Source organism: Rhinolophus hipposideros (genome assembly GCF_964194185.1).
Source record: "Rhinolophus hipposideros genome assembly, chromosome: 24".
In the NCBI taxonomy this organism is placed as follows: domain Eukaryota; kingdom Metazoa; phylum Chordata; class Mammalia; order Chiroptera; family Rhinolophidae; genus Rhinolophus; species Rhinolophus hipposideros.
In genome coordinates this window covers 12,424,694-12,441,816 of record NC_138070.1, presented here as the reverse complement: position 1 = coordinate 12,441,816, position 17,123 = coordinate 12,424,694, and the positions used below count along the sequence as shown (strand labels likewise).

At 41.9% G+C, this 17,123-nt stretch overlaps 1 protein-coding gene across 10 annotated transcripts in view; it reads left to right on the top strand.

Moving 5' to 3' along the window:
- CIT (citron rho-interacting serine/threonine kinase) overlaps positions 1-17,123 on the top strand; it is a 149,596-nt gene that overhangs the window by 111,838 nt on the left and 20,635 nt on the right. For 6 of the 10 annotated variants that reach the window (XM_081036485.1, XM_081036480.1, XM_081036482.1 and 3 more), the window contains 8 exons: positions 1,662-1,859; positions 2,313-2,533; positions 4,997-5,132; positions 6,993-7,097; positions 11,985-12,125; positions 12,551-12,658; positions 14,500-14,662; positions 14,945-15,109. In XM_081036485.1, the coding sequence (XP_080892611.1) occupies positions 1,662-1,859; positions 2,313-2,533; positions 4,997-5,132; positions 6,993-7,097; positions 11,985-12,125; positions 12,551-12,658; positions 14,500-14,662; positions 14,945-15,109 (1,237 nt within the window). The remainder of the gene's footprint in view (positions 1-1,661; positions 1,860-2,312; positions 2,534-4,996; positions 5,133-6,992; positions 7,098-11,984; positions 12,126-12,550; positions 12,659-14,499; positions 14,663-14,944; positions 15,110-17,123) is intronic. The other 4 variants (XM_081036481.1, XM_081036483.1, XM_081036489.1 and 1 more) reach the window with 3 other exon arrangements.

Below are 17,123 nucleotides of genomic sequence, written 5' to 3'. Positions count from 1 at the left end.
GTGGTGGTGGGGGGGGGGTTCCTGAATTCATTTGACTGCATAGCTTCCAGGCCAGTGTGCCTCAGTCTTGTTTTTCTTTGGGAAAGAGGTGGAAGGAAGCATAGTAGTTAAATGGAGACATTTACAGTCTAGGATGAAAACTGTCGTAAGGGATGGGTTTACTCATAGGGGAGAGATAGATCAGTGGAATTATCGGGCATTGTTTATTCATTCTTTATGGTTTTAGGAGATTTAACCATGTCATAGAAAGGGTGATACAGGGATCCCTATAAGGCATAACTGCCTGCTAGGAATGACTCTCCTGCAGTACTTTCCTGTGCCTCTCTCTCCCCTCCCCCCCACATAAAGGAGTCTCAGCTAAGAACCTGACCAGATAACCTTTATTTCCTCTTCTGTAGCTGACAGTGTGCTTCACACCAGTACCTTAGGAATTAACATGGCTTCTGACATTAAAATACAAATTCCTAGACCACTTACTACATTAAAAAGCCTATCAGCTCAGTTAACGAAATGAAAAGCTGTGTTTTCTGAGCCACATAGAACAAATGTACTTAATGGATGCTCTTTGATTCTGTGTGCCCGAGAAGAATTTTTTTTTTGTTTTAATTGCTAATCAAAGGTGGTTAAAATAGGGAATTAGTCACAGAAACAGTGGGAGCATTTCATATACTAATTCTCCTCTAGGTTTGAAAATCGGAAACAATAAATAACCATAGACTTAAAGGCATTTCCTTTTAATTTATATCTTTTTGTTATATAAAATTTAATTTACTGCCAGTGCACCTCATTCCAAGTATTATGAGAAAATTGCCCTTAAACTTCTAAAGTATTATATGTAAAAGCTCTCTGTAAGTGCTGATACTGAGCCTCAGCAAAGAGAACAGGAAAGCCAAATGCACTGAAATTGAAGTCATTCCGCCATTGAGCAAGGATATAATTTAGCAAAACCAGATTAAATCTCTTTCAATAAAATGACAATTTCATATACATGCCTTCCCATTTTCTGATAGCTAACTGTATAATGAAAACCATTAAAGGGATGCCGTAGTACAATATTGTATTTTCAGGATTATTCTGAGCTTCTCTTAAGTTTTTCTTTTTCCTTTGTTGCATGAAATTCAATTTCTTGCCCAAGATAATGATTAAAATAACTTAGTGTCCTTCACTCAGCCTTTCTCAACAAGAACTTTATTTTGCCTTCTAAGACCATCTCCAATTACAATGTCCTATAGATGGAGTCACGGGCATTTTAGCTTATTTAGCTGATTGCGATACCAGTCTTCATTCCTCTTTCCTCAGTTTGCATTTTCCACATTGTATTATTGTCCATGAACTTGATCTCATTTAAAGTTGCCCCTTCCCTGTGGCCTTCCCTTTTGATTGATTTGCTTTTGCCACATTTTCCAGATGAATCCTGAGTGAGAAAGAAAGCAGAGCCTTGTCTTGGTCTACCACGGGGTGTGTGTCTTAGTGCTCAGTGGGTGGGCATGGGAGCTTGGGTTTGGCTCTCGCAGTCGGATAGGCAAACGTGTGAGGTGCACGTTCGTTCGTTCGTTGACTGCCAGTGTCACGCCAGTTCGAAAACCCGTGGCCCTGGAAGCAATTTCTCATTTAAAATTGACTCGCTTGGTATGTGACTGGGTTCCTTTTTTCTCTCCTAGGTAATCACAGACCTGGAGGAGCAGCTAAACCAGCTGACCGAAGACAACGCTGAACTCAACAATCAAAATTTCTACTTGTCCAAACAACTCGATGAGGCTTCCGGCGCCAACGATGAGATAGTGCAGCTACGAAGTGAAGTGGACCATCTCCGCCGTGAGATCACGGAGAGGGAGATGCAGCTCACCAGCCAGAAGCAAGTAAGGAAGCTTCCACGGTGTCAGAGATCCGGGGAACACTGATTCCCTTTAGCTTTCAGGATGAGTGCTTGGGGCATCTCTCCTCGGGCTTCCCAGACTGAGCCTGTCCAGTACATGCGCTCTTTTCAGAAATCGTGTGTGTTTCGAAGGTTTGGGGGATTTTAAGAGTGACTTTTAAAAGTGTGTAGTTTCTTAGTTTTGATTTTAAAAAATTAAAAACGAGATACAGTGCTTTGGGGAGGCTAGTGTGAGCCACTTGATTTTCAAGCTTGGTCTCTGCCCCCCTGGCTGCTTTGGGTTCTGGCAGAAATCACCCTCCGTCCTTTCTTGTCTGGTCCCCTCAGTCTGTAGAAGGAAAAAATAAAGTGTATTTCATGCCGTAGTTAGAAACTTGTGCTTTTCTGAAACTAATCCTCCAAAAGTAACACCCAGGAAATCCTCATTTGATACAAGGCACAACTCAGTGGTACTGATTTGCAGACGATGGAGGCTCTGAAAACCACCTGCACGATGCTGGAAGAACAGGTCATGGATTTGGAGGCCCTGAACGACGAGCTGCTAGAGAAGGAGCGGCAGTGGGAGGCGTGGAGGAGCGTCCTCGGGGACGAGAAGTCCCAGTTTGAGTGTCGGGTTCGCGAGTTACAGAGGATGCTGGACACTGAGAAACAAAGCAGGTGGGACTTTCTCTTTGTAAAAAGCCGATGACAGTTGACTGCAGGATCACACCTGACACTTTGGAACAGGGCGACCAATTGTCCCAGCTTGCCCAGGACTGAAAAGTTCCCGGGGACAAATGACTTTCAGAGCTAAACCTGGCAGACTCTTGGGCAAACCAGGATGGGCTGGTCATCCCGGTTATGACCATGGTCAGTGTCAGTTGGAGTCTGTGGCAGTAGCTGGGGTCAGTTGACCCTGGGCGGTGGCCTGGGAGTCAGAGCAGGGCAAGTACCTCAGGGCTTTCTTTGCAGAAACTCTTTGCTCAGGTTTCATATCATTGTGACCATGTAGCAAGACTATCACCATTAAATCCCTGGTTGTGTGTAAGGCTGGTCTTTCTACCCTTAGGTCTCTCAGCCTCGGTGCTGTGGACAGTTTGGGCCAGAAAATCCTTTGTCGTGGGGGCTGTCCTGTGTATTGTAGGATGTTGAGCGTCATCCCTGGTCTTTACCCACTAGATGCCAGTAGCACCCCCTGTTCAAGTTGTGACACCAGACATTGTCCAAGGTCCCCTGGGGGTGCAAAATCGCCCCCAGTTGAGAACAACTGCTTTGCAAGAATAGTTTAGTTTTTTTGTTTTCTTTCTTTCTTGGGAGGAAATAATAAATTCAGGCTGCGTCTTTCCTCTGCTTTCCCACTTATGTTTCCATGGTCCCCTAACCTAGACTCCTATTCCTGCCAGAGCCACGATAGTACAGTTTGCATACTGCACCACTCTAGAGGGTGCCATTCACACCAAAGACATTATAGATTAGAAGATGTATTAGGACAGTTTTACAGCTTACGGCAGAAAAGTGGTTTTTGCTCTAACAAAATTGCTATATTATGACGGTTTACCAACAGATGGAAATAAATAGTCTTGAGGAACAGATGCCTTATTCCAGTTTGCAGAGAGGCACCACGTCAACTAGAATCAACCCTATGACTTCATGTCTGCACAGCTGAATCGTATTCAGCCTTCATAACCTCGCTAATGTCGCCTTCCTCGGAAACTTACCTTCCTGTGATACTCCTTGAGCAAGATAAACTCTGCACGGGCATATCTGTCATTTAGGTGGTTCTGTCAGACTCATTTTAGTGTTTCCTTGACCACATTTACTTGGCCGCAGTAAACTTGGCCGCAGTTACCTGTGTTGGATGTTCAGTCTATGTTGAGTCAGTTAAACTAAAAAATATTGGAGTCAAAAGATAGGCACTCCTAAATTTCAAGAGAAACTGGTAGAAATATTCCCCTTTTGGACATCCTCCCTCTCTGGGTATTTGCTGATGTGAGGGGCTGCTGGTTTAAGACGTCCTGTTCTTATTTCCCTCCTAACTCTTGGGCCCCCCCAAGTCCTCTCAGTACGTTCTGGTTGCTTTCATATAGACCCCCTTCTTCTTACCCTCAAGTTCATCTCCTATCCCAGCTGTTTCGGCAGTCCTTCAGAGATAATATTGGGGGTTGGAAGCTGGCTTCAGCGTCAAGAAATACACAATAACACATGGGAAGTATAGTTATGGGCTGTGCTTAGGTAGACATTTCATGCATACTTTCAGGGGCAATTATAAATGAACTTTCCTTGCCCCATTTTGGTGTGATATGGGATACTGAGATGAATACAATATATAATTCTTGTCCTCAAGAGGCTGAGTTTAGTGGAGGAGATAAATTATGCATTCAAATATTTATCACCTAAAGTAGAGATTGGGGTGTGCCAGGAGAGATGTGCATTTATGTGTTGGATATGGGGCAAGGAGAGGTTACTTCTGAGAGGAGAAACGGGGAAGGGCTTTATTTATGGAGGACATGGCCTTTGAGTTTACCCTTGAAGGCCAAGTTAAGACTTGAGTTAGTAGGGTAGGGAGGGAAAGTGTTGCCAGTGGAGGAGCTTGTACAAGCCCAGATGTGGAAGTAGCAAAACATAAAGAGCTACCTGGGGGAGAGAAGTGATGTTCTAGTTTTTCTACTCTCTAACCTTATGTACATTCACCCAATTCAAGTTTGTTTCCTGGTGAGCACCCAAAACACGTAATGTCTTGCATGTGCTTCAAGTAGAGGAAATATTTCCTTGAATGGGGTCCTCCATGGTCCTCTGCACCCAGTGGTCCTTCATTGGGACCTCATTCCATTTCCACTCCCCTGGGAGGGTGTGACAGTCCTGACACACTCTATTCAGCCCAGTTGTATTTGGAAAAACGCCTCTCCCCCTTCAGCCTTTCCAAGTGAGTACTCACAGGAGCTTTATCTTTTAAAGGTATATTTACCCAAGGCCTAAAGTGGGTCACATCTTCACTCTGGAATAATTCAGAAAGCGAGACATGATTTGGAACTAGAAATTAGGGTTGGGCATCTGTCCAGCCTGCACCCAATTCGGTTACTTATCAGGACTAGAGATGGTGACGGCGGGGCTTCTGAAAGTGGGCCTGTGTTTCTCCCGCAGGGCAAGAGCCGACCAGCGGATCACTGAGTCACGCCAGGTGGTAGAGCTGGCAGTGAAGGAGCACAAGGCCGAGATTCTCGCTCTGCAGCAGGCGCTCAAAGAACAGAAGCTGAAAGCTGAGAGCCTCTCCGACAAGGTGAGCACCTGCCCCTCTGCCTTTTAGGAGAACATTTTCATTTCCTTCTTTTAGAAGGCATACTTGACACAAGTTCAAATGCAGTCCGTGGTCAGCATCTTTCACAAACCTGCATGGGCTCAGTGCAGTAAAGTCCCACAGTTATGCGTCACCCGGGGACATCCTTGGTCGGCAGCAGCATGGGTGTAGGTGGTGGGTACTGGCGTATCATCATCAGCCAGTGACTTCTTAATGTCAGCCTGTCTGGGCCTCTGAGGTCCGACTTTGATCTGGGCGTGCATCTCTCTCCTTTCCTGGCACTTGATTTCTAGAAGGCTTTATGGGTTTGGTGTCAAGCATCCTCGGGAAGCTCTCGGTAGCAAGGACTGATGCTCATTTCGTCGCTGCAGGAATAGGCAGCTCAGCCTCTCCGTGTTGCAAGTCCAGGGACATGATAGGGTCTGATGACAATGCAAGTCCTCAGTATTCCATATTGGACATGTGTGTTCTGTCCATGTAGCCCTCCATATTGTATTTACAAAATGACATACCAGTGGTTCTTGATCAGAGAAATTTCAGGTATTCACACAGACACACTTTTTCGCACACACCCACACAAATCTGAATTTTGTATTTTGTATAACCCTTTGTTATTTCATGATTATAAAAGTAATAATTTGGAATTATTTGGAGTCATTGTGGAAAATATAGAAACCACAGAAAACTAAAGAAAAAAATGACTGGTAATCTGTCATCACTATTATATTGGTGAATTTATTTGTGGTCATTTCTTTGCATGATATATTTATGCGTACACACACACACATATATATAAAATACAAATTTAGGTTCTTACTATATAAATATCTTTACATCTTTTAAAAAACATATCACTTAACTAGGGGCTTTTCTTGAATTATTGAAAGTTTTTTGAACATTAGTTCTAAAAGAAATTACAGAGAGGTACCTATTTTAATCATTCCACTTGTGTTGCAAATTTGAGCTTCTTCCAATTTTTTTGTCATTATAAATAACATGGTGATGAATGTAAATCTTTATGGACATCTATGATTATTTTTTTACCAGAATTTTATAGAAATACAATTATTGGATTCAAGGGTAGAGGCTTGCCACTCAGGAATATTCATGAGTTCCTTGATACTGACTTATTATTTTTATAACCATGAGTAAAATAAATATATTATTTGAAGATAAGTGAACTCTTTTGTATTTAATTTGAAGAATTTTTTTTCCCTATTTGACTGTTCTTAAAATATTCTACAGCAAAGTCCTACTCATCCTTTTAAGACTCCAGACATTCTGATACTATCTTTTCTTGATACCTGGTAATTCAGGATGAATTTCTCTTCTCCATATCTCTCTTATCAAAGTTATCATCTTACAAAGCAGTCACATTATTTGTGTATGTGTCTAGTTACGGACCACTCTCTGCCTTTGACTTGATGTAAGATCCTTGAGAGAGCTTGTCCATCCTTACATTCCAAAGCCCTTGATATTATCCTGGGCAAGTAGTAAGCAGTCAGCATATGCTTATTATTTAATTTAGCCAAAGTATGTCAGATCAATAAATTGTTGAGCATTTATCCTCTTAGAACTAGGCACACACACACACACACACACACACACACAAACACACACGCGACATCCCTTAGACATAATATTTTGTCTTCAAAGAATAACCTATATAAAGCTTATCTGTGACGTGGACTTTTGTGGTACACTTTTGAAAAACAGTATTTATATTCTGACCTTTAGAACTTGATTATTCTTTACATGTGAAGGTTTGTGGATATTTGCAAAAGTCATTAGCATCTTACATTCCTAAATGTGGTATCATGGCCAATTTTTCCAAATGTCCAGCTCAATGATCTGGAGAAGAAACATGCTATGCTTGAAATGAATGCCCGCAGTTTGCAACAGAAACTGGAGACTGAACGCGAGCTCAAACAAAGGCTTCTGGAAGAGGTGAGTGAGTGTAAAACACCAGGTAAATAGAGCCAGGTGGAATTTCAAAAGTGAAAATTTGTTGTGTTCAAGTGAGCAGATCCAAGTTTGATGTTCATATTTTGCATTTGTAATTTTTGAGGAAGAGTAAGGTGGTCAGTTAATACTTTCTTGAAGGTATATAACACATTCAAAGACTGTCAGGAAGGCCAGACGGTCTCTTTGTCATTTGTGTCCTCCCACACAGTGCTTAATAGCGTGTTGAGCCCATGGTGAGTATGTGCCAAGTGGAAGTTTATTAAATATGTGGGTGAATGAATGTTGAGTTAAATTGCCCTTAATATCCAAAGCATATTAAGTTTTCAGGCTGATAAAACATCCATGCAAAATAGCTTCACACACAGGGCAGAGACTTGATCAGATTATACAGAGTACCAAATTTCGTGAAAACTTTTGAACAGTCAGTTAATTCAATTTAAAAAAAAAATTAGGCTCTGCTTTTGAGATATCAAATGAAAAGCTCAAATTGATCTCCTAAACCCATCCCTTATATTATTTGCTGTACTTTTTAGCAGAGATCTAAACATCGGTAATTAAAGTGATAACTACTTCCAACTCCCAACCAAAGTCCTCTGTGTTGGATCATTAATGATTCTGCTTTGTTCAGTAGAATTGACCCACCAGGACAAACGTACTTTATAAAGATATTTCATGAGAAGTTGGCTCTAAGAGTGTTCTGTTTAACCCACAGTGAGCCTAACAGTTCAATTAACCAGAGTACCTATTCCGCTGAATTGAGATTTTATTGTATGGTACCCATAGTCCCCAAAGGGCTCTGCTGGTAGAAATAATATTGCTATGCCATTAAGTTTGAAAAGTGGGTCAAACATTTTGCAGGTAAATATGAAATGTTTGAGAGAACGATACTTTAAAAAATATGGGTGGGAGTTTGGGAAAATTCAGGAGATGGAGGTGGTAGTGGTAGCAAAACAATGTCAATTGTGTCAACAGTGTCTTTATGTCAACAATGTCCTTATTGCCACTGAACTGTACACTTAAAAACGGCTAAATTTGGTATGATGTAGACTTTGCACAATGAAAAGTTTTAAATACGGTGCATTAAATACAGAGGGGGCCAAAAGCATGTAGACACATTTTAAGAAAGGAAAAAACTGTATTAAAATTGTCATACTCAATCTATACTGATAACAAAAGATGAATACGAGTCACGTTTGAGTTCTGCAATGATAAGAGGTACTCAAAGGGGTTCCCATCAGCGTCCAGATTTTTCTGATTATGACAAACTGCTGCTTGAGCAATGTTAACCAAAGTGTCCACTGGTTTACATTTTTTTGGCACCCCAGGTATATGCATTGGTGGGAAGTTCACCAAAGGCAGCATTACGAACACTACAGTAGGAACTTTGAAAGTCTATCCGGTGGTCAAATAGAGACTTTCATCGGGAATGAGTAGGCACCTGTTGGAAACAGAAAGAACAGAAATAATCAGTGATCTCGCCTGTCCTATTTTCCTTCTGAGGAAGGGAGGTTGACAGCTCTATACTTTGGTCCAAGGTTACATGGTGAGTCAGTGACAACGCTAGGAATAGACAGCTGGAATCCTGATTCAGTCCCCTGATTCTCCCTTCTAAACTACACGAGAACGTTTCCAGTTTCCTGGTCTGTACCTCACAGATAGATGTTTGAGCACAGACATCTGGCTGACGTTGAGTTGGAGGCACATTTCACTGACAGTCGAAACCACTGTGAAACAAAGAATGATCTTTATTGTCTGGATATGGCCAGGATCCTTGCCTGTGGTGTATGCTCTGTAAGCACGTGACCAAGGGCTCAACCCATCCGCTCTCTTCTTTAGGCACAGAGACTCATTTGTAAATGAGGCCAGAATCAAAGTCTCAGAGCTGGAAAGGATTTTGATGTATCATCTAGTCCAAATTGCCAGCACTTGTCCCACTGCTGTCTTTATCCCTGCCCCTGGCAAACTTTACTAATGGGTCTGTCTCCCAAATCTTTCCTCTTGGGCCAGGCTGGCCTCAGAAGCTTTTTTGGCATGGCACAGTACAGCCACTATCAGTTCACTGGAAGTAATGCTGGAGATGAAAGTCCATTTGCTAATCATGGTCAAATTCATCTCCTGTCCAAGGAAGAGAGTCCTTTCCCCAACATTCCCCACTTCCTTGAACCTTGGCCTAAATACTTAACAGTGACTTTGGACATCGCAACCCATTTTTCAGAAACTCTACTTCTTAGAAAGTCTTTTTTTATTTTGAACTAAAGCCTGTAACTTCCATCCATTAGGTTGAAACATTTGAAAATAGAGAGTAGTCTGATATTTCCAACAAAATAGGAGATCAGTATTCAAAGTACTTGATTATTAATCAAAATAACTAACGTTTAATTACCACTTACTATGTGCCAGGTGCCTTCCTGAGTACTTTACATGAAATAATGCATATAGTCCTTGCAACAATTCGGTAACTCCTTTTATTATCTCCAGCTGCTGATTAGATATCTAAATAGCTCTCTCACTCCAAATCGCCTTCTCTTTTCCAAATGAAGCATTTCAGGGTGGCGATGTTCTTTTCTGGTACAGTTATCTTTCCAAAGAGAGTTTCTAGGAGTCCATGGGGTCTGAAGAGCACAGAATACAGTGGGATATCTCCACCTCCTTTCTGGACTCTGTAAATCGCTGCCGACGACCTGGGTACTTTGGGTGGTTTTATCACACCACTGACACTCATTGACCCGTTAAGTTGCCACCTGCCCTTCCAGAAAAAAAATTTTTTTTTTTACATCTTTATGTTCTGTATTTATTTAGTTTTGTTTTTAAAACACCACCCTATTGAGCTGTCTCTAGTTGGTTTTGACACGTCCTTTCAGCCATCTGAGTGGTTTTACGCTCTGGTTTCTGTCATCCATATCCTTCATTGCCTCCCAGTGTCCTGTCACCCTCATAAAATTGTTGGACGTATCTAAGCCCATAGCTAAAGCCTTCCTTGTAGTCTAACACTGACCAGGAATAGCCTCCATTTGCCTCTCCCTGGGAAGCAGGTATACGTGGTTTGAAAAACAATTCATTGATTGCAAATATCACTCTTACTTATTTTTTTTTTTTACTATGGTGAATGGGCAGCCTATTTCTTGGAAAGCTAATGGACAGTTGGTATGTTTATTCTAGAAAAATATTTTGGGCCTGGCTGTCACCAAACATATTCTCGTCCCCAGCACATGCTTCTCTGCTTCCTGCCTCGTAATTAATGTTGGCCTGAAATAGTGGGAAGAAACTAAAGAGAGTAATTTGCAGAAGAAATCGCTTATGCCACAGGGAACGAAAGCTCCCTTGAAGAGGTTATCTTAGCTGTTTTCCTTCCTTTTTTTAAATTATTGTTCTAATTTTAGGGGATTCTGTGGTTTGATTCAGAAATTCCAGGTTGGCACCCAGGCCAGGTGATGTCTGGTTAGTAAGTGTCTCTCTTGCCTTGTGGAGAGCTGATGGGGGAGGGGCTGGCAGAGTAGGTTGTGGCAGGAAAGGCAAAGGGGAAGAGAGGAGAGCACCTGAATTGGATGGGGGGAAGAAAGAAGGACAAAGGAGATAGTGCGAAACTTCATTAAGTACCTATCGTATGCTGGGCATGGTGCTCAGTATGTCACCCCGTGATGGGGGGTATTACACCCACTTTCAGTTGAAGAAACTGAGTCTCCAAGAGGCAGTAAGAGATATCCATGGTCATTGACTAATAAATGTTAAAATCAGTATGTAAACCAGGGTCTCTAATCTTCCAAAGCCCAGCTTCGTTCTCTGACACTGTGATGCCCCAAGGAATCAGCTACCTCGCAAGAGCAAAGGCAAGTAAGGAGTAGAAATGAAAGAAAAACATAGATGGAGGGAAGTGCAATAAGAAGGAGAGAGCCAGCGAATTCTGAGGTTAGTGGCTCTCTGCCTGCTGGGCCTGAGAACACTGTCTGTTAGAAAACCCCCATGCTATATGTATTACTCTTTATTAACAACTTGTCCTTAAGTCTGTAGAGGGTTTAGGCTGCCAGGCAATAGAGTATTTGGGCCACAGCAAGTGTGGTTAGGCTGTAACCCAGGGGTTGGATGAAATCTAGCAGTGTCTTGTCCGGATAGCTGCTCTCTCTTGCCTTTTACAAACAGAAGCATGTTAGGAAAGAGAACCATGGAACCAGTGTCTTGATAGCCTGCCCTATTTTTTGGCTGCCTTCCATTATAAAAATTGGAGAGATTTCCAACACAAAATTATTTCCAATATACGAAATTGAATTTTTTATTTTCTGAGTTTTACCAATGCTTGTACTGAATCTGGGGTCTTCCTTTCTCGCAACAGTGTAGAAATATCTCCTACGATTATGGCTATTGGTGTGCTTGTTGGGGTTCCTTATCCTGATGAGGTGCCCTATAAGGTATAGGTGATGTGATCCCCCTTTGTATATTCCACACTGCCCGGGCAAAGCGATTTCTCATAACTGAAATCCTAAAAACGAAAAAATAAGGACAAATTGGAACTTAGTTGTCAAGGTACTAAGTTGCACTGCCTTAGATGTCGACGAGGATAGCTCAGACTCTAAAGCACCAAAGTACCTTTAATTGCAATTTTGACTGGGAAGGCAGACCCCCCAGCGTGGACCTCCTGGCGTGGAGGGCATCCTGTGACTTGCTGGCCATCAGCGATTTCTGTGCAAGTTCTTTTAAACTGCGTGTGCATCATTTTGGACTAGAAAACAATTGGTAATTCTGGAATGAGATGATTTCAGAAGCTGGACTTTCGGTGCCAGGCCTGAAATTAGTTTGGTAATAGGAACAGTGTGGGAATGAGTTGTGTTATGAGTGGTACGGACGGAGCCTTTCTCTGGCCTTTCTTCCCACCAGCAAGCCAAATTACAGCAGCAGATGGACCTGCAAAAGAGTCATATTTTCCGTCTGACTCAAGGGCTGCAAGAAGCTCTAGATCGGGCTGATCTGCTGAAGACAGAAAGGAGCGATCTGGAATATCAGCTAGAAAACATTCAGGTGAGACCTGGCAAAGGGAATTTACTTAAAAATCGTCTGTGGAGGCCACGCGTGATGGCTAAAAGCCATCTAGTGAGATGGCCAGGATCTTTACGTTGTGCGCTCTTGTGTATTTTCCCCCAATATTTCATTACGAAAATTTTCAAACATGTAGAGACGTTGCAAAATTTCTATTATGATTACCCCTTATATTCTACTATTAACCACTTGCTATTTTTACTTCTTACCTCCCTATCCACCCATCAATCCGCCCCCCTTTTTTTTTTTTTTGCTGTAAGACGAAGTAAAGAAATATTGACCCTGTGTGTTTGTGTTGAATTTTCACATGTTAGCATCCTAACAACTTTTTAATTTTCTTAAAGTACCAAATTTAAAAGCGTACTTCTTTCTGGGTCTGAGGCTGTTTTTGTTTTCATGAATTTTAGGTTCTCTATTCTCATGAAAAGGTGAAAATGGAAGGTACTATTTCTCAACAAACCAAACTCATTGATTTTCTGCAAGCCAAAATGGACCAACCTGCTAAAAAGAAAAAGGTGGGTCAAAGTGTTTGGAAAGTGGGGAGTTGACATTGTTGCCATATCATTAAGATGCATTGAATACCATGGTGATAGATAATCCAAGGAACATCGAAGAAAACAAAATGTACATTTTCTTATTTGGGGGCTGAAAAATAGGTTTTGAGAGCATCAGAATAGCCCTTAAAGAGAGGGTATCATTATCAAGTATGTAACAAACTATGTTCATGCCCTTTAAAATTGTGCCTGTCTTTGTTAAGGGAGTGATTTTTCTTTTTCCAACGCAGCTGGGGCAGGGGTGGTAGTAGAGAGAAAGATTTATAGGCAGGTCACTGTATAGGACTCCAGAGGGGTTCTCAGCTCACCTGTATGGGACTCCGGAGGGATTAGCAGGTCACAGGTATGGGACTCTAGAGAGATTACAGATCATGTGTATGGAACTCTGGAGAGATTACAGATCACGTGTATGGAACTCTGGAGAGATTACAGATCATGTGTATTGGGCTCTAGAGAGATTACAGGCCATGTGTGAAGATTTTAGAGAGATTACAGGTCACATGTATGGGGCTCTAAAGAGATCATGTATTGGATTCTAGAGAGAGGGTTTCTCAGGTCACATGTACGGGACTCTAGAAAAGACTTGATATCATCTGGCCCAGTCCTTTTGATTGGCTCACGAACAGACTGGGACCCAGAGAGCTGAAGTGATCTGCCTTAAGTGCCTGACTGGACACGTATACCCTCCACCGAGTACTGCTCCATCCAATGAAAGTTGTCACAGACAAATTAAAAACTGTGGCTAAAAACAAAATAAAAAACAAATGCCAAAAAAACCCGAAATGAAGAAAGAGCTATGGACAAGGTTTTATATATAGATGCACATGGGAAGATTTCTTTTAATAAGCCCAAAACACGCTTCCCTAAACCACTGAAGCCCTCCTACTGGGTTTAGCCAAGTGTTCTCAGTTTTAAAAGGTCTCTGAGGAGCTCCCAGTTTCCTTCCAAAGCCATTCCTGCACCAGAGTAGCAGTGGCAGCGGTTTTACAGGAAGGGCCTCTGATGACTTAGAATAATGAGGAGTGGACAGAAGTGGGCAGTTGGTGTCAGTGTTTGTTCCCAGCGCTGTTTACTGGAAGGGGAGGAGAGCTGCACTCGGAAGCAGCCACCTCCTAAGTGGTAGCTGCCGGGGAAGGAGTTTCTTGCATGCTGTGTGACTGTCTGTGCTGGTTATGCTCATGATATTTAATCTTTTTTATTTTAGCAGTGGACTGTTATCGGATTATGTCACTTGATGTAGTTAGGGTGTTTCCATTGTTTTTTTTTGTTATTTTTTTTTCAGTTACATTATTCTGTTTTCCTTTTTTTCTTCCACGTACATTCCATGTTCCATTTGCATTTTTTTGAGTTCCTTGTTTCGACATCATTTTAGCAAACTCCATTTTTTTTTAAACACTCTTCTCTGTGTCTTGTAAGCAAGCATCATGAGACAAATTCAAGGCAAGAGTGATTTCTGAACCATCTCTCCCGACTCCCTCCTCCACTTCCATTTTATGAGGGTAAAGAATCGAGAAGTGGCACTCCTTCTTGGGAATGATCAAGGAAGAGGTGGTGGCAATTCAGCATCTTTAACCCTCTTGGTGAAAACTTCCGCACCCCTATTTTTTTTTTCCAGCCGGCTGGAATGGGCTGGGACTCAGTCTCCCCCCTTTTCCCCCCTTCACATGCCATTTTCACTAAATCCGCTTACAGTGAGTATGTTCCTGGCTTTCGTGGTGTGCCCCTCCCGAGTCAGAGTCCCTTTAGCTAGTTTAAAGTGCCAGTTTCCAGGAGTTAGGAGATATCTCTGTTTCCATTGCTAGGGTTTATTTAGTCGACGGAAAGAGGACCCTGCTTTGCCCACACAGGTTCCTCTGCAGTACAATGAGCTGAAGGTGGCTCTGGAGAAGGAGAAAGCTCGCTGTGCAGAGCTAGAGGAAGCCCTTCAGAAGACCCGCATCGAGCTCCGGTCCGCCCGGGAGGAAGGTAGGGACACTCTCTATGCAAAGTGCTGTGGAAAAGGCGGAGGACCGCTCTCAAAGAGATTGGCTGGGATTCGTTCAGCATCAGTATTGATGGCCCATAAGCTTTCAGTCTGCACATCCCAAGTCTGAAACATTCACGGCATCCTTGGTGTTGCCGACTTGGTACAAGGGGTGTCGTGTTTTGGTTTGGGGTCCTTGAAAAGATAGCCCAGGGGCAGTCCGCTGGGCTTGGGCCTCTAGGTGGCCTGGCTAATCAAAAGGCATTGAACTCGTCTCTCCCCAGCTGCTCACCGGAAAGCCGCAGACCACCCACACCCGTCTACTCCAGCCACTGCGAGGCAGCAGATTGCCATGTCTGCTATCGTGCGATCGCCTGAGCACCAGCCCAGTGCCATGAGCCTGCTCGCCCCGCCATCCAGCCGCAGAAAGGAGTCTTCAACTCCAGAGGGTACGTTCCCAAGCAGCCATCTGGGTTTTGTCAACTTTTTTTTTTTTTTGGTCAACATTTTTCCCCCCCACATTGACTAAGAAACGCAGACTTATGGTAAAAATGATAAGTAATAATATTTCGGGATAAAGACTAAGCAGGAAGTCTTCTCCCCATCCCCCCCAATCCTAGTTCCCTTACCCAGAATCAGCCATTGTATTCTTCTAGCAATAGTTCATGCATGGAACCGCATGTCTATATTATCCATATATCTTATATAATTACATTTAAAGAGTATAAGAAAATAAGCATATTTTTCTCAGCCCTTTTTTCTCTTGTAAATATCATAGCACACTATGCTACACAGTGCAAAACACCTTTCTGCTTTCAGTTAGAATGTTATCTTAGGCTGCTTCATATTCACACATGTGGGTGGACCTCATCCTTTTAAAGGGCTGCATAGTATTCCACAGTGTGGGTATATGATTCACTTTTGAAATCCGACCCCTGTTGATGGACATTTAGGTTGTCTCCAATTGCTTGTTACCATACACTCCCACATCTTGCACCTCTATGGGCATTTTGGTTGTAGGATATGTTCTTAAGAACTAAAGCATTAGGTTTAAAGGTTGTGTGCAGTTTGAGTGTTGGTAGTTTCTGCCAATTTATTAGGTTGGTGCAAAAGTAATTGCGGTTTTTGCAATTTTTTTTTTTTAACCTTTTAAACTGCAATTACTTTTGCACCAACCTAATATGTTCCTACTAACAGTGTAAGGAGTTTTCTTTGTGGTCTCAAAAGTACTCTGATCGCCTAGAGATGAAAAGGGCATCAAGGCCAAGGAAGGTGGTTTGGAAAGTGGTTAGGCAGAATGGAATAGAGGTGTCATTTAGCATCATGGTATCACCACCAAACCTACTTTAGGTGTAAATCTGGATGGCATTTTGTTGTTGTTTTTCTTTAATGGTGCTGTCATCATGTTTCCTGTGTTTATATAACCCTGAATCAAAGAGCTTTGCTCTTAAAGACATCAAAATGGTGATGGTAACACAGGAAAGAATGATTTCTGGCCCTGGCCTCCGTTGACACTCAGATGCATACTGATCACCTGAGTAGTTTGGTAACACTGTAAGCACCTCCTTTGGGTGTGTTGCACGCGAGCAGTTTCAAAGTGCGTGCATGTTATTTATTCCTTACAATTTCGTGACGGAGGGGGATGGCGTTATATGGAGAACACAATTTGGATTCAGAAATTTGGAGCTTGAGCTTTTCTCTCCATTGAAAGCTGCCTTTACTTAGTTCAGGGTTATTATTGAGAAGGGGCCTATTCAATGAAAAAAAAAAAATCAATCTGAATTTTAACAGACAGGAATATTAACATAAGAATCAGTGTTTTGAGAATTAAAAGTTGGGTTTTTCACAAAAGGAGGTTATTCATAAAAGGACGACATAAAGGGAGAATTCTTCAGTCAGTTTCTATATTTAATAATTAGAAATTCTGTAATTCATAATAGTGATTATTAAACTGGATTCTGAGACGCTCTAGATACATGATTTCACCTGGAACACAAAGTGCTCATGACTAAAATATTTACGGACATTTGACTTAAAAGCATATGTTTCTTTGTAAAAGCCCACAAACATTTATGCTATCACATCGTCAATCTCCTACTGGTAATGTTCTTTAAAATTCTAATTCCTAATGACCAGGTAGTGGAGATTTTAAGTTCATTCATGTAAATCTAGCGGCATCTATTAGTATGAATAGTTTCCCAAGCAGTAATTAACCTGGTCTAGTAGTTTAACAACTTTATTGAGAGAAATTCACATACCACACTATCTCATTATTTGAAATGTACAATTCAGTGGTTTTTTTTTTTTTGTTACATTTACCAGGTTGTACAAACGTCACATTCTAATTTTTGAACATTTTTTTGGCCCCACCCTTTTTCACCCCAAAAAATATTCTATCCCCATAAGCAGTCACTTCCCATTTCCCCTTCTTTCCAGTCTCTGGGAATCACAATTCTGCTTTGT